Below are 23,701 nucleotides of genomic sequence, written 5' to 3'. Positions count from 1 at the left end.
GTGGTGGGCCCTGGATGGAAGCAGGAGGTATGTAGGTAAGCATAGCAGTCCATGGGTTTCTGGGATAGGGTGGTGTTTATGTGACCATCACTTATTTGCACAGTATTAGCTACTGATAATGGACCACATCCTCCGTGACTGAACTGGCCTTGTCAACTCTGGCCTCCCTCTTGGCTGGGATTCCCTCCTTTTCAGAAGCCCATATATTTAAACCCTCCTCTGGAACCCCCCACCTCATGCATCTGATGAAGCAGGTGTTTGCCCATGAAAGCCTATACTCCAAAATAGCTGTTAGTCTATAAGATGTCCCAGGACTTCTTGTTGTTTTTGAAGATACAGACTAACTCAGCTACCTCTCTGATATATTGGTCCAATAAAAGATATTATCTCACCTGGCATCTCTCTCTCTCATATTAGTCAAGTACTCTGTAGAGTTTCTAACATTTCCAATTTCTATAGATGTTTGTGGCAATAACGAATAGCTGGCTTCATCAGCATACCTGTTTTTAAGACACAAAGGTACAATCAAATCTTGCCTTGGCTTTCTTGTCTGTCGTGAACTTTTACAACTCTCCCTTTTCAAGAGACTGATGGTCTGGGATTGTCTGTTTTCAGCTGTAAGCTGAGCTACAACATCACAGCTGAAGACAAAGTCTGAAAGTAATTTCCGCACTCAAGGTATTCTGGCCAACATGGTGGCAGACATTGTCACAATGTTTAATTCACTGGCTTCTTGAATTCTCCCTGTGTTCAGACGGGGGGGGAACACAAATCAAAAACTGGTTTCTGTTTTGTAATAATAGTACCTAGTGCCTATATAGAGCTGTACAAACATAGGGCTTAAATCACTTTATAAGGAAGGTCAGCATCATTACCCTGATTTTTCAGATGGGGAAACTGAGGCAAAAAGTGCCCACATAATTTACTATGGTCACCCAGAAGCAATGACAGGAACACACCCCAGCTTTCCTGAACATGGGCCAGTTTCCTATCCACACCTCCAAGTAAATTGCTCCTGAAAAGGTTCAACTGCTGTGGGTACATTTTTTTGACCCTGGATGGATATTATGTGTCATGAAAGTGAAAGGTTCACACACAGTTGTCTTGGGGTTTCTCTCCTTAGCTATGTCTACACTAGAATCCCCCTTTCAAAAGGGGGACGCTAATAAGACACTTCGGGATATGCTAATGAGGTGCTGCAATGAATATACAGAGACTCATTAGCATAATAGCAGCTGCAGCACTTCAAAAGTGCCACTTTCGATTGCGTGCAGCTCATCTACATGGGGTCCTTTTCGAGAGGACCCTGCAGACTTCGAAATCCCTATATTCCTATTTCAAAAAGGAACCTGTGTAGACAAGCCACGCACAATTGAAAGTGGCACTTTTGAAGTCCCGCAGTCGCCATTATGCTAATGACGCACTGCATATTCATTGCAGCTCCCCATTAGCATATCCCAAAGTGTCTCATTAACGTCCCCCTTTCGAAAGGGGGGTGCTAGTGTAGACATAGCCCTCTGTTGTCAGTGCTATAGCCGCTCTCCCTCTATATCAAACTGCCTTCTCAAAGATATTTAGTAAAGCCATGATTTGCATATGGCTATAAGAATCCCAGTAGCACTCTGTTAATAGTCTCTGCTTCCAGCTTACATACAGAAGGTGCATTAGTGCTGGAAGTGCAAGTCAGCGAAGTTTCAAAGAGAAATCCCTTAAGATAGCCCCTGCAGACCACTTGCCTGACCTGGCGAACGAAAAGTCGGTTGGAAATACTGTGTGATTCATAATTATCCCTCTTCTAGACACTACATCACTGTTCAGAGACTCTTCTAACAAGCTGAGCGACTACAGTAGCAGGGTTACCAGCCAAACTATTCTGGGAATAGATGAAAGTAGGACTGGTCTCTCAAGAGCCGAATTCAGATCTAGAGCTTAGCTCCCAGCAGCCTTAGGCTTGCAGGCTGTGTCTGTAGAAAGCCACTCCCTCCTCCACTCTGCCCAGATAGGGAAACTAGGCAACTGGAAACCATGAGTCAGCAAAAACTTGCTAGCTCGGAAAGTGGTTTCAGGTTAAGCTTGTCACTGGGCTGTTCCACATATTTGCCTTAGATGCCCCCTCAGGCTCTCACAGGATTTGTATCTCACCAGGATTTGTATCTCCATGAATGATGCAGGGTAGAATTGAGCTCACCCACAGAGGAACTAACTAAATGTGATACGTACAGGTGACCCACCGAACTTTGAGGCCCTCTAGCCCTTTAAGTAGTGAAAGAGTTGGCAGCCCCTATACAGATCAGTGCCTGTGTCCTTCCATGACCCCCGCCTGACCCCTGTCCCAGAGCCCCTCACCGCTGCCAAAGAAAGATGCTGTGGCCCTGCTTCATGGTTCACAGGGGGCACAGATGCGCCTTCTTTAGGGCCTCCTGCCAGAGTTTGTCACACAAGAGCTGTGTCTACACGTGCACGCTACTTCGAAGTAGTGGCACTAACTTCGAAATAGCGCCCGTCGCGGCTACACGCGTCAGGCGCTATTTCGAAGTTAACTTCGACGTTAGGCGGCGAGACGTCGAAGTCGCTAACCCCATGAGGGGATAGGAATAGCGCCCTACTTCGACGTTCAACGTCGAAGTAGGGACAGTGTAGACGATCCGCGTCCCGCAACGACAAAATTGGCGGGTCCTCCATGGCGGCCATCAGCTGGGGGGTTGAGAGACGCTCTCTCCAGCCCCTCAGCTCACTGGTGGCTGCGTGGAGCGGCCCCTTAAAGGTCCCCTCCCCCGCCCTGACTCTGCAGGAAGCTGAGGCAACGTGCAGGCTGCAGCCTGCACACGCGGTGAGCCTGCACAGCCATCAGCCACCCACCCAGCGGCGATGGCTAGCCAGGAGCCCCCCCAGCGCCCCCCAGGGCCCCCCCCCAAGGGGAGCCAGGTCAGCCAGTCTGGAAAGCGGCAGCGGGGCCCCTCCTGGACGGAGGCCGAGCTGCGGGACCTGCTGGGGCTCTGGAGCGAGGAGGAGGTGCTCCAGGTAATGGGGAGCAAGAGGCAGAACGCGGATGCGTTCGCTCGGCTGGCCGATGGCCTGGCTGCCCGGGGTCACCCTGCCCGCACTCCTGATCATGTGAGGAGTAAGGTCAAGGAGCTGCGGCAGGGTTACGCCCGGGCCCGGGATGCGGCCAGCCGATCCTGGGCTGCCCCCGTCACTTGCCCCTTTTACAGGGAGCTCAGGGACATCCTGGGCTCCCGGCACACCTCCTCCCCTCCGGCCACCCTTGACACCTCGGCTGACAAGCCCCAGCAGGCCCTGCAGCCGGAGTCCGCCCCGGAGGCAAGCCCTGCACCCCGGGGGCCCCCCCCGGAGGCCATCCCCGGGACATCGCAGCAGGAGGAGGAGGAGGAGGGGGGGGGGGGGGCTCCTCCTCCGCAGAATCCAGCCTGCAGATCCTCCTCCTGCCATCCCGGAGCAGCAGCAGGGCCTCCACCCCCCGGGGATCTCCGGACCGTGGGAGCGGACCCACAGGTAGGTACCCCTCTCTGGTGGACACCCCGGGGCTGGAGGGGCGGGGGTAACAGAGATGTGTCCAGGGCCCCCCACACGCTCACATGGCCATGGCCCCAAGGACACCAGGGCCATGGCCCTCACAGCACTGCAGCCATCAGCCCCTGCCCCCCCTCACCCTGCATGACAGTGCCATGCCCTATCCCCGGGCCAGTGGGGAGCGGAACCACGAGGGGCCCCCAGGTGGAGGGGGTGGGACACCCCGCAGCAGCAGCAGCATGTGATGGAGTGGGGGGAGTGCCAAAGGGAGACTCAGGCTACATATGAGCCACAAGAGCCGAAGAGCTCCCAGGGCCAAAGAAGGATCCTGGCGCTACAGCTGGCAGGTGACACCTCTGCCCTGAACAAACAGGAGGGAGGAGCCGAGCTGGCTTGGAATTGGGGGGCGAGGGCGGGGGCCACAGGTAGAGGCTAGGGGAAGGGAGAGCTGGTAGGCAGCCAGCCAGAGGAGGGGGAAAGCTGCATCCCAGAGGGGCCCCCCTTGGGGTCTTCTCCCCACAACAGGTTGGAAGGACTGTCTCTTCCGACAGCTGGTGCTGTCACTCCTGGCAGAAACTGGGCATCTGTGGGCTAAGAAAGCTCTCCTGCTCTCAGACCCTGCGGGGTGAAGTGAGAGTCGCTCCCACCAGGGGACGGGGTGCAGGGCAGGGGGACCCCTGAACTCCATCCATCACAGCAGCATCTCCCGGGGACGGGGATGGGGAACCTGCAGCACAGGGCAGGGGGGACAGAGGCCACGGCTCGGGCCCCACACTAACGCCTGTCTCCATTCTTCTTTCCCCCCTCCTCTCCTGTGTCCTGCACCTGCACCTGCACCATCCGAAGGACCGGAAGAGAGCGCCGGCGAGGCCTCAGTTGTCCCGGAGAGCCCTCCGGGACCATCGCTCCAGGGCAGCCCCTCGGCCGAGGAACGACCAGCCCCGCGGAGGGCTAGACAGCGGACCCCGCGCCTACTACCGGCAACGGCGACGGACCCCGAGCTGCTGGCCATCCTCCGCCGGCAGCTGGAGGTCTCGGAGCAGCACCTCCAGCTGCAGGAGCGGGTGCTGGCCTGGCGCCAGGAGGCATGGGGGGCCTATATGCAGACATTCAACCGGCTGGTCGACTACCTGGCCCCCCATGCCGCGCCGGCCGAGCCATCGCCCACCCTGCCCGCTCCTGCAGCCCCACCCCAGCTGCTCCGGCCGTCGCCGGGCCGTCCGCCATCGCCCCACCACCCACCCGCGAGGGCCAGAGTGCCGAGGGACCCCTGGAGTCACCTGAGACTCGCAGGCGCTGATACCTTCTGGTCCAGCCCGCTCCCACCCAGCTGCGGACCAGACTGCAGGCACGGCGGGGCTCCCGGCCGGGCACGCCCAGTGCTGGGCTATAGGGGCGAGGGGCCCAGGACGTGGCCCCCCCCTTGTTGTATATAGTTGGACTCTTTTGTTTTGGTGCCCCTGTTTGCCCCATCCCCGCCCTGTAAATAGTTCTCCCCGTTCTCCTCCCTGGTTTCCTTTTTTGATGGCGCACAGTTGTTTGCTTTGTTGTATTGTTTTATTTGTGCACATATTGCTTTTGTGGAACGTTTGTCCCTACTTTTTGGTTTGTGTTTGACATATATATTTATTGAGCCAAAAAAAAAAAAGTTTCTGAAAGACAAAAAAAAAGTTTACGTTCAGCCACAAGTTCGTGCTGTCATTTGTCCAGGACAAGTGGGGGGGCGGGGGCGGTGGGGTGCTCCATGGTGTGGGCGTTGGGGCAGGAGTGTGGGGGAGGAAGGGCCGGGCAGTAGGGGGCCTGGGCAGAGTTCACCCCGCGGCCTGTTGGTCGAAGTGGGCCCGCAGGGCCTCCCGGACCCGGGTCCCCTCTGGGTCCATCTGCCGACTGGGGGCAGCAGGTGGCTGCACGTGTGCCCTGCCAGCCTCCGCAGCCCAGCCCTGCAGAAAGGTCTCCCCCTTGCTCTCCACAAGGTTGTGCAGGGTGCAGCAGGCACCCACAATCTGGGGGATGTTGTTGGGGCCCGCATCCAGGCGGGTCAGGAGACATCGCCAGCATCCCTTGAGGCGGCCAAATGAGCGCTCCACCACCTGGTGCGCACGGTTCAGGCGCTCGTTGAAGCGCTCCTGGCTAGCGGAGAGATGGCCCGTGTAGGGGTGCATGAGCCACGGCCGGAGGGGGTAGGCCGCATCTGCGATGACGCAGAAGGGCATGGTGGTGTCCCCCAGAGGGATCTCCCGCTGGGGGATGTAGGTCTCTGCCTCCAGCCAACAGCACAAGCCCAAGTTCCGGAAAACCTGGGCGTCGTGGGTGCTGCCAGGCCAGCCCACGTAAATGTCCTGGAAACGTCCCCGGCTGTCCACCAAGGCCTGCAGGACGACAGAATGGTAGCCCTTCCGATTGAGGTATCGTCCTCCACTGTGCTGCGGGGCGCGGATGGGGATGTGAGTCCCATCCAGAGCCCCGAAGCAGTTGGGGAAGCCCAGGGTGGCAAAGGCGGCGACAGTGGCATGTGGGTCCCCCAGCCTCACGAGCCTGTGCAGGAGCATGGCGTTGATGGCATGCACGACCTGCAGAGAAAGCACATGGGACAGCCCCAATGAGGGGTGAGCAGGGTGTGCGTGGCCCTGCCCTGCCCTGGCCCCCCTGCTCTGCCCTGGCCCCCCTGCTCTGCCCTGCCCTGCCCTGCCCTGGCCCCCCTGCCCTGCCCTGCTCTGCCCTGGCCCCCCTGCTCTGCCCTGGCCTCCCCCTGTGGGCTCTCTTACCTCCATGAAGACAGCCCCGACGGTGGGCTTTCCGACACCAAACTGCTGCCCCACGGATCGGTAGCTGTCCGGAGTGGCCAGCTTCCAGACAGCGATGCCGACCCGTTTCTGCACTGTGAGGGCACACCGCATGGCGGTGTCCCAGTGCCTGAGTGCGGGGGTGAGCCACTGGCACAGCTCCAGGAATGTCTGCCGGGTCATCCTGAAGTTCCTGAGCCAGTGGTCGTCGTCCCACTCCCCAAGCACCAGCCGCTCCCACCAGTCGGTGCTGGTGGGGTAGCTCCACAGCCGCCGGCGTGTGAGGCGGGGGGTGGAGCGGGGTGCTGCAGGGGTAGGGGTTGAGCCCTGCTGCCCTGGGGGCATCTCCTCCCCTGGGGCAAGAAGGTAGTCAGCTGCCTCCCACATGGCATGGGCCAGGGCAAGCCCTGCTCCTGCCGGGAGGGCTGGGTGGACCTCTAGCTGCTGCTGCTGCTGCTGCTGCTGCTGGGGGTCCATGACTGCGGCGCCCGGGGTCTGCGTGCCTATGGCTCCTCAGACCACGTGCTGTGCAGGCTGAGTGTATGTGGGAGGGGCCCTTTAAGGGAGCGGCTAGCTGTTGCCCCGGAAGCGCTAGTCCGCCCGTTGACCCTGTCTGCAGCTGTGCCTGGCATCCCTATTTCAATGTGTGCTACTTTGACGTGTAGACGTTCCCTTGCTGCGCCTATTTCGATGTTGGCTTCACGTGTAGATGTAGCCAAAAAGTGCAGGAGGCCATTTTCTTAGCTCCTACAATTGCTTTGGCAAACCAAACCCTGATTAACTGTAACAATTTTCCCCACGCACACCCTTCACCAGCAAACTCCAGTTGCTGGGCTGTGCTGTCGTTCCAGAACCATGAATTACTGAGATGGTTCCAGAGAGTGTGTCACAAAAGAATGTCAGGGACTCCAGCCAAATGACAGCCACGCAACACGGACAAGGAATGGTTGTCTAATGAACAGTGATTCTATGTCATGCAAGTCACAAGAGGAAAGAGATGATCTCCCAGAAAAACTGAGATACTTAAATCTGTTGAAATCTTAGGAAGCAGTGTTGTCTCCCTTCTGAAGTCCGAGTGCTGCTGGTCTCAAGAGGGGACTTTAATGGGAGCAAGAGCAGGACTTCTGCACCTGATCCTGGGAGAGGCTGAACGAGAGCATCCGCTGTTTGCACTGACTTGTGGGAACCGAGGGGAGGAATTCCTCACCCTCTGCAGCCCCCATCTGCCACCCCAGCACCCATAAAAGCCCCACAGCCAGGCAGACGTGCTTCTCACAGGAAGTGCACTGGGAGGGGAAGAGGTTCATTGTTGAGGGACTCTCTAGAGCATGGTTTCCCAAACTGGGGGACATGCCCCTCTGGGGGGACATGAAGAAATTCCATGGGGGGGCACAAAGCGACCCAGCCCCCACCCCCCATTATATCCCCACCCAAAGAAAGAGCCGGCGTTTGCCTCCCACTCTCAGCCCCTGCCGTTTTATGCGTGCAACACAGCACAGCCACTACGGAAAGCAGGCAGCCGGCCAACACCCACATGGAGCTAGCTGCCTCTTGCAAAGGGGAGTGAGTGTGAGTTGGGGAGGGGAGGGGTGGGAAAGGAGGAGAAGGATGGAGTGAGTGGGAGACTGGGGGTGCCTGGCTTTGGGGGAGGGGAAGAGCTTAGGTGGGGGATCACAGGGCTCAGGCAGCTGGCTTGTGGGGCTTAGGTGGTTTGCCCCGGCATCACAGGGCTTGGGCAGCTCAGGCTGGTGGGCAGATGGCTGGCCCCAGCACTGCAGGGCTCAGTGCCTTGGACGGGCAGCTTTGGCAGCGCAGGTCTCAGGCGGGCAGGTAGCTGGCAGGGGCAGCTTGGGTGGGTGGCATGGGGCCCAGGCAGCTGGCCAGCTGGGGTTGCCCCAGGCACTCACCGGGGCCAAGAAAAACTATTTGTGCTTATTTTTAATTTCAAACATTTTATATCAAGTTTTTGTGTTTATTTTAAATTACAAATTGAATTCTTTGTTAACGGGGGGTTGGATGATGGTAAAGAAGAGGTGGTGGGGTGCGAGGGTTTCCCAAAAATCAAAAGGGGGGTGTGATGCTGAAAAGTTTGGGAACCACTGCTCTAGAGTATGGAGAGCTACACAGATTCTATGCTGCTTCAGATACAGACAGTCCTCAGGAGAGCGCTTTAAATTACAGCAGCTCCAGCCTGCTCCATTTTAGCTCTCAGGTACAGCAGATCCTGCCTGCTGTAAAATTTACCAGGGAAAAAGATGCACGAGTTTGGTAATACCTTTTATTGGACCAACTTCTGTTGGTTAGCAGGACAAACTTACACAGAGCTTCTTCTTCAGACCTGGGAAGCTTCCTCAGAGTGTCACAGTTAAACAGAAGAGGGAACAGATTGTTGCTTTCCCACACCAGTTTGGCCAGGGAACACTTTTGAGCTTGGAATATATTGACAGAACACACACATGCTGGTGGGAGGAAGAAGGGGGCAGACCGAAAAATTATCAAAGGTGACTTAAAGGAGTTAGTTTTTTTAGATGTCTTTTAGTTTACAAAAAACAACAAGAGAAAATCATCTGAATGGACAACTGATAGGTGGATGGTTAGCAACCCTTTAATTAAGTATAAAAATTAAAAATTAAGTACAAACCCAAAAAAACCCATCAATATAAACAGTCAAAAGATGGATGGTTAGTGTTGTAAAATCGAAAGGACGTTGTTGGTCAAGAAAGAACAGTTCTTCCTTAAAACTTAAAAAAAATATGAAAGAGAAATGCAAAACAAATTAGGGATGGAAAAATACTTTTAAATGTTGTACTTTCATAAATTTGTTATTTTTACAGAAAACTATTGGAAAATAATAAGTACCATTTGACAGATTTTTTAATGGGAAGTGTTTTTGCATCTCTCTTTTGGTACGAGTTGAATAATAACTATGCTATTATGAAAGTGTTATAAATATCAATATACCTGTAAGCTAAATGCTATTCAAATACCTTAGTATTTTTAATACACACATACTTTCTTGTTTAATATTTTAGATGGAAAAATATCACTAGCAACAAAATTTTTCCACACAACACCTAGTCACATCACATGGAAGACCAGCGTTCCACGGCACAGTTTAGGAAACAGTGGTTTACTATAAGTATTACAAGGAACTAGTCAAAATTGTTAACACCTCTCCTGTCATAGGAAGGAGTGGAAGGGAAGGTGGGAAGGCAGTTGAGGGCCGTTGTTTAGTGGGTTGTAAATTGTAATAAAGCCATAAATTCAATGTCTCTATTATTCAGTCCATGATTTTACATGCTTAGCAAAGCCATGAATTTAAGCACCCAGGCTTGTGTTTTAAAGGTGTCGTGCCCATTTCCTTTGAGAACGAGGGCAGGCAGGTCAGATGCAGCGTGACTGCTTTGTGAAAATTGTTCACACCCCCGCCCCGGGATAGAATGTCCCTTTTATCATTAGTTGAGTTCTTGCTAGAGTGTCGTCACTGTCTGGTTCCCCCCAGGTAGTTGCTGTTGGGGCATTTAGGGCACTGAATGAGGAAGGTGACCATCCATCCCGGTTTCACCAGGACAGTCCCATATTTTAGGCAAAAAAGTGAATTGTCCCACATATTCACTCCTCCTGCTGAACTGCCCTTTTCCCAAGCCAGTGCAACTGCAGCTACAGCAAAAATCAGTTAGGAGCTGGCCGGAGAGCATGTGCAGCACATACTGAGCGGCCAGTACAGGCAGCGGGAGGAGAGGGACCCGGGGCCCTGCCATAGAGGTAAGGCAGAGTATGTTGGCGGGTAGGGTACTGTGTGTTTGTCCCCACTCTAAGATTTTAAGGGGGACCTGGTGCCCCAGCAGTGCTGGGCAGCTCCTCCATGGGGCAGCCGCCCCTGCAGCCAGGGAGACTAGTGCGGGGAGGTAGCCCAATCCCCACCACAGGACAGCCTCCTTTGTAGGGCCCCGCCCATGGGGCAGCTGCCTCTGCAGCCGGGGAGCTCTCCTGTGGTGCCACAGACCCATTGCCAGTGCCCCAAGGCATAGGGCAGCTGAGGAGCTCTCCTGTGGGGTAGCAGCCCCATTCCTGGGGCACCCAAGGCATATGGCAGCTGGGGAGATCCCCTGCAAGGTGGCAGCCCCATTGCTGGTGAACCCCCCCTGTCCCACAGGGCTAACATCCCTGCAACTGGGGAGCTCCCCCATGGGGTAGCAGCCCCCTTCTAGTACCCGTGGCATGAGGCAGCCAGGGAGCAGCAGTTGCTTTGCAGCCACAGCTGGGGAGCTGCACACCCCCCCACAAATGTCCCATATTTGGCACAGGGAAATATGGTCTCCCTATGAATGAGGCCCATTGTATGTTGCGATAGGCATGCATAGCCCCACAGGCCTTGAACAGTGTGTTGTGGGGGGCAGGGAAGGTGTGGATCTTTGCACCAGTGGAGAGATGTCTGTGAGTTTTGTATCTGTTCTTCTGGCAGGGTCTGGTGCCACTTTGTGTTGCTGTGGCCTGGTCAGTGGGGCCGGGATCTTTGTCAGTTCAGGGCAGATTCACTTCCAAACTCTGCAGTCCAACATGCAGCTAATGAAGCTAAGAGTGCAGTTTTCTTCATTTCGGTTTTTATTAGAATATCTTATGGCTTCAGTGCAAAATGTGAAAGAGAAATGTTCAATGAAGAAATGTTGTTTAAAATAAGTATTACAGAACAGACTGTATATACAGACACAGACAGAATTTGTTTATATAACACTATATTCCAATAGACGCTGTAGCTACAAAACGGGTTGTGTTCACACTCATTTTAGTTTGAAGAGTCACTACCAGCACTTTACATACTCCTGAAGGTTTTTAATCTGCATTTATTTATTTAGTAAGCATAATGCCCTTCTCTGGATGTCAGCGTAGAACCAATGAGTTACCAAAATTAATTGGAAGAAATCTTTCCAGCACTGAGGAATGTATTTTTAGACCAGCTATAATCAGGATATCCCAGAGGCTTAGTGGTATTTGTTTACTCTGTCATGCTTATTGATTAAAATATCAATAAACTTGAGCTCACTATAATCCTGTCTTCAAGAAATTGTAAATGTAATGTGTTCCCTGCCTCTCGTAATTAATGCAGAAGTGATAGCACAGAAGGTTGAACCTTGGGAGTGGCTCCATGCACCTAGCACAATTCAGAGCCCAGCCTTGTATACTTTGACAGATGTCCATATTTTGTTGTGCGACAAACAGTTGAACTATGTCTACGCTAGAGAGTTTTGTTGACAAAACCTCAATTTTGTTGGCAAAACTTGTGGAATGTCCACACTAAAAATGTGTTCTGTCAACTTACTGTCAGCAGAACTCAGCACTTTTGTAAACAGTCTCCTGCCTCGGCCCATGAGGTAGAATGCCTTTCTCGACAGAATCTGTCAACAAAAAGGCTGTGTGGATACTTTATGGGGCCCTCCGTCAACAGACAGGGCTTCTGGGTCACCGAGCAGCCCTGTCTGCTGTGCTTCCACCTGGCTGTTCTGTTGAGAGAGCAGCTGGGCTGTCTGGCCACTCTGTCAACAGAGCAGAACAACAGAACAATCTGCTTTCATATGTGGCTGCGATCTGTCAACAGAAGTTTTGTCAGAAGATATCTTCCAACAGGAACTTCTGTCAACAAGTCACTGTAGTGTAGACGTAGCCTTCGAGGCTGGATGAGCTGGCTGTAACATACAGACAGTGTTGTCCTCCAACCTGTGCATAGTGGCAGTGATTTTTTTTAAATTGCTGTTCTGAATGGTTTATAAACCAATTAAGTTAAATAAAAAACTGCATGTTTATCTGATACTTGGACCCTCTGAAGCTTGACATGTTTTCAAACAGAAGAGGGAGTCAGTTGTGTTGGGAAGAATAACCACATTATTGAGTTCTGTTACACACTCTTCCTAAGTCTTTAATAGCTGACGTGGGTTTTTATGATTCTGAAGTTCCCCTACATTCATTTAAAAGCAATAAAGAGTCTGTTGGGGATTAAACAGCCCACGAATCATTTGGTCAGTGGGAATGGAAGATGTGCTCGGTGTTGTACAAGACAAAAATAATATTAATTGTCCCCCTTCCCACAGCTCCTTTCCCTGTGAGGGCACAAAGGTACTATTGTGCAAACCCTTCCAACCAAGCCTAGTGCTTACTGCTATAGTAGGTATCTGCAGGATTAGCCTCTAGAACACAGAGATGCTGCATATCAGGACCAATTACCTCTATCCAAGCTCCCTCACCATCTACTTAAGACACTTAGTAATATGGGAAGGATAGACTATATTTTTCCTTCTTCCAATTATTTAATGTTGGAGTGCAGAAGGCATTCAGTCTTTATGGGCCTCAGAGCAGAAAGAGGTCTTCAAGAAGGGGATGAAAGGGGAAAGGAAGGGCCAACTGCCCTTGAACTGGCTGTGGAGGAAGGCATGAAGATAGGCCTGAAGAAATAAACTCAGAAAGCTATTAGTAGAACTGTGCTAACAATGGCTTTTTTGTGTGTAGGGGGGTGGGGTTCATTGGCAGTTCTGAAATCTTAAAACCACCGAACCATTTGGGGTGAACTAAAACTGTCCCAAACGTTTGACAAATCAAAAAGTTGGAAAAAAAAATGTAGTTTCTGGTCAAACAAAACATTTGTTTCAATGCTGAGTATGTTTAATCACCTCCAATTATTTTACACAGTTTTGAAACAATCATTTTGAACTAAAAATCAAAATGTTTCATCTTTTTTTTGAAAGAAAATATTTTCTTTTTTTTTTCTGAGTCCTTAGGGGATTTTGTATGTGTGTTTCCCACCAATTTGGCAAAACCTGCACAAATTGACAAAACATTCCCTGAAGAGGTGGGTCACCAATGGTGCCAACTCTGTGGATGCTTTGGGGCTGGAGCACTCAGAGGGAAAACTTGGTGGGTTCAGACCCACCAGTACCAAGCTCCCCCTCTCCCCACTCATCCCACACCATGCACCAAAGGCCCTGCACTTCCCAGCTCCTCCCACTCCCTCCCAGCGCTTCCTGTGCACCATGAACAGCTGATTCACATGACCTAGCTCCAGAAAGGAGAGGGAGGCATGAGAATGGGGCATACACTGGGGGGGGAGGCAGGGAAGAGGCGGGACAGAAGCGGAAGTTTGGCAGAAGAGATGGAGTAGGGACATGGCCTGGAGTCAAGCACCTCGCCAGCAAGAAGAGAAGGCAGTATCTGTGCCTGGCACCTGGTCAATGACTTGGGAAGCAGTGGGGACATGTTAGACCAGATCCAAAGTGTAGGCGAGGGCAGAGCTGCACATGGAAATGTGAATTAAGAATCCAAGCTGAGATAGCAGACAAGGGCAAGCAACTTTTTGGTATGGTTCTGTGCCACATCTAGTGAATGAACAATCTCCGTGGTCGCAGCTGGTGTTAGCTGGTCCTTGAAGGCTCACTTCAGGCAGATTACATAGTAATTTTAAAGCTGATTTGCTTTTTTAAAAACCCATTTATTAGCCTAAGGTCAGGCGCACATTCCCCTGTTCACCTGTGTGTGGCGCCTTACTTGGACAAGTTCTATTTGGGACTATTGGCAAAGCAAGGCATCTTGCACCAGGAGTAAATAAAGAATAATTTGACCTTTAGAAGCTAATCCATAGAAGATGTGAGCTTTCAGGCTCAGCAAAGAGCACAGATGAGAGTTTATAATTTTGTAATGTGACACCTTTTACATTTTCATTTGGATTTAGGGGACTTTCCCCAACATCTCACAGGGTAGCTTGATGACAAGTTTTTTCATACACACAAAAACCAACCAATTTGCTTCTCTTGAGCTATTCCGAATTAACCAGGATTATACTGACCTGCCAAAAACAGGGGTGAATGGCCATCTTGGAGGAAGCTGTCATTGCTCCAGACTGGCTGCTTATGATAGGTGGAGAGTGTCTGATACAGCAGTTCTTTTCTGCACTGCTAATTTGTTTCCCCTTGTCAGAGAGCAGCAGAATGGCAGTGACCTTATATTAGCACAATAGCAAATGAGGCTTTCAACCAAATCCAGCTCTGGGCTTGTGACCAGCCTAGCCATGGGCAAAAAGGACTATTGTTTTCCCATACTGTACTTCTTGTCTGTTCACATCTGACCGCAGTTCACACCAGCTCAGAGGATGAGAGGAAACAGCTATTTTAACTGTCCACTGCATGTGAGATTTCCTCAGCAAAAATTCCCAATAAAGAAATTAGATTTTTGCAGCAGGGGAAATGTTCAGTAAACTGAGTTATGTGGAATGGAAAGACATACTCAGCTCAGAAACCAGTTGCAAAACTGAGATACTAATTACACTTTGTCCACAATCCATTGCAACGGGAGAGGCTACTAGGCACTTATGTAGGTTCTATGCTACTAATATGCCTTTCCATTTAAGCAACTGAGGGGGACACAGAAGATGAGTACCACACCCTGCTTCCCCTTTGTGGACACACAAGGCCCAAAATGTTGTGAAGATGCCACTTATCTGCTGAGCAGAATGCTAGGAGGCAACCATGTGCCAGAAGGGTTCTGATACTCCGGCTGTCACAGGGCAGTGCTAGACAGTGGGTCTCTGGGCAGGACTATGGAAAGGAGCATTGTGAGCACTGAAGGGAATGGCAGGGTTTGGTGACCCACACTCCCCTACAGAAGCAATATGCAGCTCTGTCCACTGTTTCTTTTCCAAGCAGCCATAGCTCAGGTAAGCGAGAATCTAGCCGGAGTATTGTACTGCACTAATCCATGTTCATTAGCTCTTTCAGCTGGACTTTCTGCAGGGAACCATGGTTTGGGTTTATGTGATTATCTGGTCTTGAAACACTTTGGCATGTTTCCTCCCATGGCCTGCAGGCTGTTTTCAGCAGACCAATGCTGTTTGTCATTTCCAGTAACTTTCAAGTACTCTGTGATCTTAGATGTCGCCAGCTGATAATGGACCCTTTGTGACACAGGCCAGGAGGGCACTCTCTCATTTTCCATATTAGATCTGAGTGAAAGAAAGGAAATGTTTGTGAAACTGAACTAAATGTGTGTGTAAATACAATCTCAGGATGGAGTGAGGAGTTAAACCCACCTGAGATTGGAAGTGGACAAATTCACACTAGAAATAAGATGTAAATTATTCAAAGTGAGGGTAAATAACCATTGGCATGAGTAGCCATGGGCCATCACTTGAAGTCTTTACATCAAGACTGGATATCTTTCTAGATGATATTCACTAGCTCACCCAGAAGTTCTGGGCTTGGTGCAGGAGTCATGGTGAAATTCTCTAGCAAGTGTTAAGGAGAAAGTCAGACTAACGACTGTAAAGATTCCTAATGATCTGAAAATTTATGAGTCTGAACTCTGTTGAAATGCAGTGAACTAGGAGAGATTTAAGGAAGGACCAAATGGAAAAAACATTGCATATTTATTTTAAAAGAATAGGGATTGTCACCACTAAGCAGGACTGGCTGGAATGTCTGAACAGGCCTTGTGCTCTGTGATTTACCCTCCTAGCTCCAAAAAGGAGCTAAGAGTTCGGGGTTCTATTCCCACGTTTTCCACTGACCTACTCTAACTTGACTTGGGCTTTCTGCTCTAGGGCCACAGCTACACTGCCCCTCCCTTTCAAAAGGGGCATGGAAATATGGCCAATTGAAAAATGCAAATGTGATACCGATTTGCATATTTAGTGCCTCATTTGCATGATGGTGGCCACTCACTGTTCCAGAAGTGCTGTTTTTGAAAGCCAAAATAGCTGTGTAAATGTGGTTCCTTCAAAAGGAAGCCTGCCTTTCAACAGCACCCTTCTTCCTAATTTCTTTTCAGGAAGAAGGGTACTTTCAAAATGGGGGCTTCCTTTAAAAGAAACCCCCTCTACATGCTGGCTTTCAAGAACAACATTTGGGAACAGAAAATGGCCACTATCATGCAAATGAGGCACTGAATATTCAAATCAGCACCTTATTTGCATTTTACATTGGCTGTATTTGCATGCCCCTTTCGAAAGGGGGGGCCGTGTAGATGTGGCCTTGGAGATTTAAATCACTTAAGTGTTCTGCAGCCCAGCCACTCTGTCTACAAAATAATACTTAAAGACGCTCAGAAATGTATCAATGGGGGAAAAAAAAACCTATGTAAGAGCAAAGGATTATGAATGCAGTTTTGCACTGGAAATCTAAAAAAATGACATTACAGTGACCAATACATTACCTAGATATAAATCTACTTACACACACAGACAAACTCCCATAGGAACTCACCTTTCCTAAAAGCAGCAGCAACAGCCTTTGCATTTTCCAGTCTTTATTTCTGTCGTTTCAAAAGACAAATTGTGTTCTCTTTCGAGTCTCACACAATTCTCATAAACCAGCTCCAATAAAGCATCTCGGTCTGTCCGACTGAGAGTTCCTTTGAAGTCCAAGATTATTTTCAGATGCTCTTCCCTTTCCAAAATACCAAGAATCAGACCAGTAAAACAGAGGAGACAAATATATTTGCTTGATCAGACCCAATTCCACATGGCCAGGAGTACAGCCTGAGAGACTGTTAACTGCCAATGGCAGATAAACTGATTACTAACACCTTTGGCCATCCAGCATGTTAAGCTGTATTTAAAATTGTTATCTCACCTATCTAAAGCTGTTCCAAACCCCATTCTTTACTAAGTGCAGAGCAGGACTGTTTGATTGTTTGGCAGGTTGGTTTCTATGGTGACACGACATTTTATTTTTATGAGCATTTTCAGTATGTTTTCTGCAAAGAGATGGTGATCTCTTCGTCACCTGGGAGAATTTTTTTCCTATATGTCATGCAGAAGTTGCTTGTCTGAACGGGACTGTCGCTTGTTACCCTATTTAATGATGTGGGCAATAAGAACTCAGGTCAGATGTCATGTAAGCAGTTGTGATGCTGTTAAAGTCAATGATGTTGAACCATGTGTAACTTTGCCCTAAGAGACTATGATCAGAATGAGTATTTTCTGAGTATTGTCTCTGCAAATAAGCTGAGCTGGGAAAATAGTTACTAGAGCACGGCACCAGAAAAGTGCTGGGAGGAACTGAAGAGAAAAAAAGAAGAAGAAGAATTTGACAATTCCAATTTCATTCTAAGAACTAAAGTCAATGTTAGTTCCTTGACAGTTGGAATAAAATTGACTTTTAGTTCCTAGAAAGTTTCCTGTGTGAAATGTAAATGCTGAATGCATACTGGATAATTTATAATTAATGATACATAAAAGAACTACATAAAAAGAATGTTAAGATTGCCAAGCTAAACACTCCAAGAAGAATTGCCTGAATTAAGGTTGTTCCTGCAACCCTAATTTGGCTCCCGGGCATATGTGCATGATGGGATTGTATGTAACTTCTCCCATAGGAACACTCCCTCATTCAGTGCACAGGATGGGAATCTTTAACCCCAATGGTCAAACTCTGATAAAGTTAAAGGTAATTGAAATGTGTTAGTCTTGAAAGTGCTACTTGACTGCTTTTTTGTTTTGATAGTATATAGACTAGCACAGGTATCTCTGTGTTACGAGGTCTAATATAATAGAGGTGTCAAGCAGCCTTAACTCTAAATGTTGCTCCGCACCCTATAATAATCCTAAGGCACAGGCAAGAAGGTGCATAGGTAATATATTGGATAACAAATATTGTTACAGGATTTATGGCTGTAAATTATTAACTAAGCAGTCTGAATAACTATGGCTTACCTTAGATCTGGAAACTTGCGGAGAAGAAGCACAAATTGTATTTTCATTGCATTGACATCAGTAAGTTGAATAAAATCTAAGATTCCTTCAATAGGATCACTCGGTAAAGCAGTGCTAGAGCCCTAGGGGCATAAGAACATACACATTCAGCTGCAGCAGAGGAGGCCCAATGTAGTGTGAAGATCTGGCTTCAGAATTAGACTCAGTTCACCAATTTGGGGACCAGAAGGAGTTATGAACATTGCAGGAGTTGTGAGGTCTCCTCCCACACCACCAACGGCAGAATAGAGACGGTAGAATCTAACTGTGCAACTTGAACTGGTCAATACATGCAACCACATTACTGCTGGCTTTACATAAATCCTCCCGAAGAGTGAGGGTGAAAGACAGTGACATTGAACCAGAAAGAGAAAATGAAAAAAAGGACATGATCCTGCAAGGCTCTGTGCACTCTAGGGGCTAGTCTATACTAGGGAAATAAGTCGATTTCAGAGACGCAATTCTAGCTACAGCAATTGCATAGCTAGAATCAACGTATCAGAAATTGACTTACCTGCCGGGCCTAACTAAGAAAAGTCGAAGGGAGCAATAGCGTGGAGTATAGGGGTCTTTTCCAGATGCACAAAATTGAACTCTGGAACCGACCGGGTTGATCTTCCCAGAAGTATAGAGGAAGTGCTGTGGGTAGTTAGCTCTTACTCACTTCAAGCACCCAGCAGCAGGACCCAGCCCTATACAATCAAGTAAAGAGATATTCCATTTTTAATGACACATGAGGGTTGGGATGAACTGCCCAGAGTTAGATTTTGAGCAGAAAAGTAGTATGAGTTATTTGCTTCCCTGAATTAATTATGCCACAATATCAGCATAAATTCTCTGGCCAAGTAAATCCAGCGAATATGCTATTCAAATTAGTTCAAAATGAGCACATATTCCCATGATAGCTACTTAGCATCGAGAATCAGACTGGCTTTTCCCGGAGCCAGCACACCTCTGCACTGAACATAAATTCAGAAAATAATATTTAGAGATAACCCTCTGTTCTCTCTTCCTCTGCATTGCAGAAATACAGAGCCTGTGTAGCTCCTCATAGCAAGAAAATGAGAATTATTGCCCAATTTTGCTCCCTAACATACTTAAACGGTGCAATATTTCCTGTTTGTAAAGCTCATTATTATTACATATTACATTTTATATATTACAGAACGCCAAAAGGCTCTATACAGAGAGGTAGGAAGCTAAGATCCCTGATCTACAATTCAGATAGCCCAAGAGTAGGTGACTAAGCAGTATGCTTAACACAGTCTTGTTAGATCTTGTTTTACACCTTATGCAATTATTTTTTAGCAAACACTTCTTTAAGGGGAGGGCTGGGAATTTCAAATTGTGATTTGAAAAAGGACTCAAAAAGGGAAAGCATGGACACGTTGCAGATGAGGTCAGGGAGCAGGAACCATAGTAGTAACTGCATGCATAAATAAAGTGTGTAGTGGAGTGTATATTTTGTATGCACATTTGTGTACCTAACTTGATTGAATATCAGACCCTGCCTTTTTAAGTATATTTCTTCTGGCAAGGTTTTCAGAGCTAATACCCTGAGCAGTGAGAGGGGAAAGAGCCTGGGTGAATAGAGTTGCATTTCACCAACTGGCTGCAGATTGTTCTTCCTCATGGGTACATTATAGGTTAGGTGTGCAAATGTCTTGCCTAATTTAGATGGCAAGATTAGCTTTTCTTCCATGTCTTATACAATGCTGAGCACTACATTAAAGGGAGGTTTCAGAACCTATCTGTCAGAAAACCATTTTTTTTTAAAATAACATTTCTGGAAGACTCTGAAAGTTTTAAGTTCACTTTAAATGACCCCCCCTTCCCCCTCATAAAATCAGATCTTAAAAGTACTGGTAGGTTTCATTTTCCTTAATGAGACCAATGGGTTAATTGCAATAAATCTGAGCTTTTTTCAAAAGGGAGGCTAAATATTAGTTTATTTATACAGAGTTTGAATCAATGACAACCAGCTTACAGTAGCTCACACAGACCTAGAAAGCAGCATTGCCAACCTGCATTCAAAAATAATGAGTTGGGCCCAAGAAATTATGAGATTGCTTTAAAATTCACAGATTTTTTTAAAAAGAATTATTTTGAGACCTTTTTCTTTATACCATTCGATTTCTGAGCCTTTTGGGTTCATGTTTTCCAGCTTTTCTCTCCAACCATAATGCTAGTAACTTATGTTTTAAATGTAAATTTAGAGCCTAATGTAATCATATGATTCTTGTATCCAGAGGATTATGAAAAATGCCAAATGTTGAGAGACTTGCTATAAGATCACAAGTGCTGGCAATACTAAGAAAACCTCTTTTCACATCCCAGACAGAACTTCCTTCTGATTTTATTCAAAACATCCACTGTCCTTTTGGAATTCATTTGCTCTACATCCACATGGCTTCTGGCTTCACTTCATCTTGTACTCCCTAATAAATTGACAGGAAACCGGATGAGGCAGCCAAGAATTACGGTACTGTTTCATTATAATATATTACTGGGGCCCTCTGTAATTCATTTCACACATCTCTCTACATCTCTGCTTTAGAAACCCTTCATGATCATCCTGATCCCAGTGAGATCAGTAAATAACATAGAGCACTCCTGTATCAGAGAGGGAGCCGTGTTAGTCTGTATCTTCGAGAACAACAAGAAGTCCTGTGGCACCTTACAGATTAACAGATATTTTGGAGCATAGGCTTTCATGGGCAATGAGCCACTTCGTCAGATGCAAAATTTTGAGTAAAGGGACTTCGAAGTTGCCCAGGCACTTCGAAGTACCGGCGGGTGAGCCGCGGCTATGTGTGAGCTGGCACTTCAAAGTTGCTGCCGGGCAGAATTAGCTTAATGAAGTGCTGCATGTGCACCTCAGCACTTCATTAATAATCTCCTCACACCCTACTTACCATCCTCCCTTTGAAGTAGGGACCTAGTGTAGACACACCCTAAGAGTAGCAGCCCAGGTTTTGCAAGAGCAGCCGCACAATCTTTTTGACCATCAGTTGTCAAGAGTGTGTCACGTCATGTTGGATTCAAAGAAGCAGTATGGTTCCAATGCATGTTTTTGCAAATTGCAGTTTCTTGCCATAGGCTGGTCAATGAAATCCTACCATAATCCTGTCCATAATACTGTCCACAGTCATTAATTTTAATGTCACCACCAGCAAAATGAGAATTTGTGTAGGGATTTTTTTCTAAGGTGACTTCAAGCAGCCCATAGTTGTGTGTGTTGGTGTGTGTATTTTTCCTTTGAAAATCCCTAATTTTATTTCCACCCCCCCAGATTGCTTAAACAGTGAATAACCCACACTTCCATCCTGCCAGGAATAAACATCCATTGGATTAGCATGAACTGTGACAGGAGTAGGAATGTGAATGTACCCACAAGGGTTCAAAAAAAAAAAACCTGGATAAATTATAGGGCGATAGATCCATTAATGGCTATTAGTGAAGATTGGCAGGAATAGTGTCCTTGCCCTCTGTGTGCCAGAAGCTGGGAATGAACAACAGGAGTGGGATCACATGGTGATTACCTGTTCATTCAATTCCCTCTGGGGCACCTGGCATTGACCTCTGATGGAAGACAGGATGCTGAGCTAGATGGATCTGGGGACAGGGGAGCGGAAGGCTGGGGATCAAAGGGGTTAAGCCTGGGTGTGGGGGGGGGAAGGTTTGTGGGATGAAGGGTAAAGCCTGAGGACTTGGGGTGGATTTGGGGGCTGAGGCAGGTACAGCCTGGAGATGGGGGTAACTTAACTGGTACCAATAATTGTGTGCACTGTTATTAAAATAGGGGTGATACGCTCGGTCTGATGTTATTTATTAAAGAGTGTCCCATATTCACGTGCATTGTGGCTCTTGAAGGATTGATTTTATAACTGTGTTTGAAAAAATGGCTCTTGTCTCCATTTTGGTTGCAGACCCCTGAGCCATGGCTGTTAACTAGGTGGTCCAGGATGTAACCCCATTTCTGGGTGTCACTAGCTTCTCTATGCCTGAAGCTAGGATGGGATGAGAGGGGATGGCTCACTTGATAGCTGCCTATTCTGTTAGTTTGTTGTCTGTACCGTTCATTCCCTCTGAAACACCTGGGACTAGCCACTGTCAGAAGATAGAATACTGGGTTAGATGGATCAGTGGCCTGTCCCAGTATGGCCGTTCTTATGGCTACTCTGATGGGAGAATAGCCATAAGTGGCTAGTGCAGCCCACAAGAAGGCAATGCCAGGGCAGCTGTGGAGTAGGCAAGATCAGTGCTTCATCTCACTATTGCCAACCTGTGAAGGTGTGATAGGACTCTACATTGCCCATCTGGCAAGAGCCGCATGATAGAGCAGCATCAACAACACCATCTGTTCTACTGAGGCAATTGTCCTAGCAAGAGCAATGTACCTAGCTGGCATAATTTACACAACCCCAATTTTGCTATTTTCTGTTACTGGGGGAAGTGGAAATCTTGTTGTCACCCTATATTCCAATGCTACATATTAACAACATTAAATTGTTACTGACAGCGGATTTAAATTGCCAACGTGGTATCTTATATGCAGCTTATGTTTATGTATGGGAAGCTGCACGTAAGCTGGTCCTGTTCCACTCAAAAATGTGCCCTCGTAGTCCCAGTTTCTGTAGTTGGTGGTGGAAATAGTAAAGATAACACTGCAAAGCCAAATCAAAGACTTACCAAGCATTCTTCAAAGAGTTTTTGCATTGCCCTGTGATCTGCTTCAATTTTGTTGGCAATTTTTCTCCGCTTTGCACAACACTTCCCAGAAACAGTTAGTAGAGCCTGAAGATACTCAGTGACAATGCTGTGGTGCACAGCCTGGATGAGGGTCTGTTCCAGACAAAAAATAAAGAGTAGCATGGTTGTGCTGAGTGGGTGGATATGAGTAAAGGCCACATATGGACTAGTTTGGCTTCACTCAGAAGCAGACCCCAATCTTCCCCCTCTGTACCCCTGCAAAGAGTCTAACAGACTTAGTCTAACATCTGGATGTACTAAGGTGGGCAAAATTTGCTGAAAGACTATGGTGATGAAGGCCGTGTAAGCCTTTTCAGGGAGTGAGATAGTTCTGGCCCTTATTATCACTAAGGCTGCGTCTACACTATGAGCTAAAATCGAAGTTATTAAAATCGATTTATTAACACTGGGTTTTATCAATTCGATTTTGAGCATCCTCACCTTCCCACATACTCCCTGCAAGGTCAACTTATTGCTGCCACACACAAGCAGCTTAAAACAAGTGCTTCAGCAATGTATTGTGGGAACTTATCCCACAGTTCCCTGAGACCCATAGCATTATGGTTATTTTCACTGGTGCAGCATGGGAAAAATGACCCACAAGTAGATGTGGGTATCTGATGACAACTTCCCACATTGCATTCCCATCCTTCTCCTGCCATGTTAAAAAAAGTCCCTTTTTCCAGACAGGGACTGGCTTGCCTTTATAAGAGATGTGCTTTTTATAATTGAGGGGAAGAGAAGGGTAATAAAGCACTTAGGAATGGTTAGAAAAAAGATTTTGAGTTTCCCAGCTGACAGATTTTTGAAAACAAGATGCAAAAGCACTGGATCTTTGCAGGCTTGGATCTGGATTTAGAGCTACTGACAAAGACAACCCTCAGAACAAGACTTTGTTTAAGTA

At 48.1% G+C, this 23,701-nt stretch overlaps 1 protein-coding gene across 1 annotated transcript in view; it reads right to left on the bottom strand.

Moving 5' to 3' along the window:
- Positions 1-16,560: 16,560 nt before the first annotated feature.
- The window catches only part of LOC142015270 (exocyst complex component 3-like), a 35,703-nt gene continuing 28,562 nt past the window's right edge, over positions 16,561-23,701 (bottom strand). Inside the window, exons 9-11 of the mRNA XM_074998704.1 lie at positions 22,738-22,890; positions 18,007-18,128; positions 16,561-16,738 (exon numbers count right to left, since the gene is read on the bottom strand). Of these exons, the coding sequence (XP_074854805.1) occupies positions 16,561-16,738; positions 18,007-18,128; positions 22,738-22,890 (453 nt within the window). The remainder of the gene's footprint in view (positions 16,739-18,006; positions 18,129-22,737; positions 22,891-23,701) is intronic.

Source organism: Carettochelys insculpta, chromosome 6 (genome assembly GCF_033958435.1).
Source record: "Carettochelys insculpta isolate YL-2023 chromosome 6, ASM3395843v1, whole genome shotgun sequence".
In the NCBI taxonomy this organism is placed as follows: Eukaryota; Metazoa; Chordata; order Testudines; family Carettochelyidae; genus Carettochelys; species Carettochelys insculpta.
Note: the sequence above shows the minus strand (reverse complement) of the source record. Positions and strands in the feature narration are given on the sequence as shown.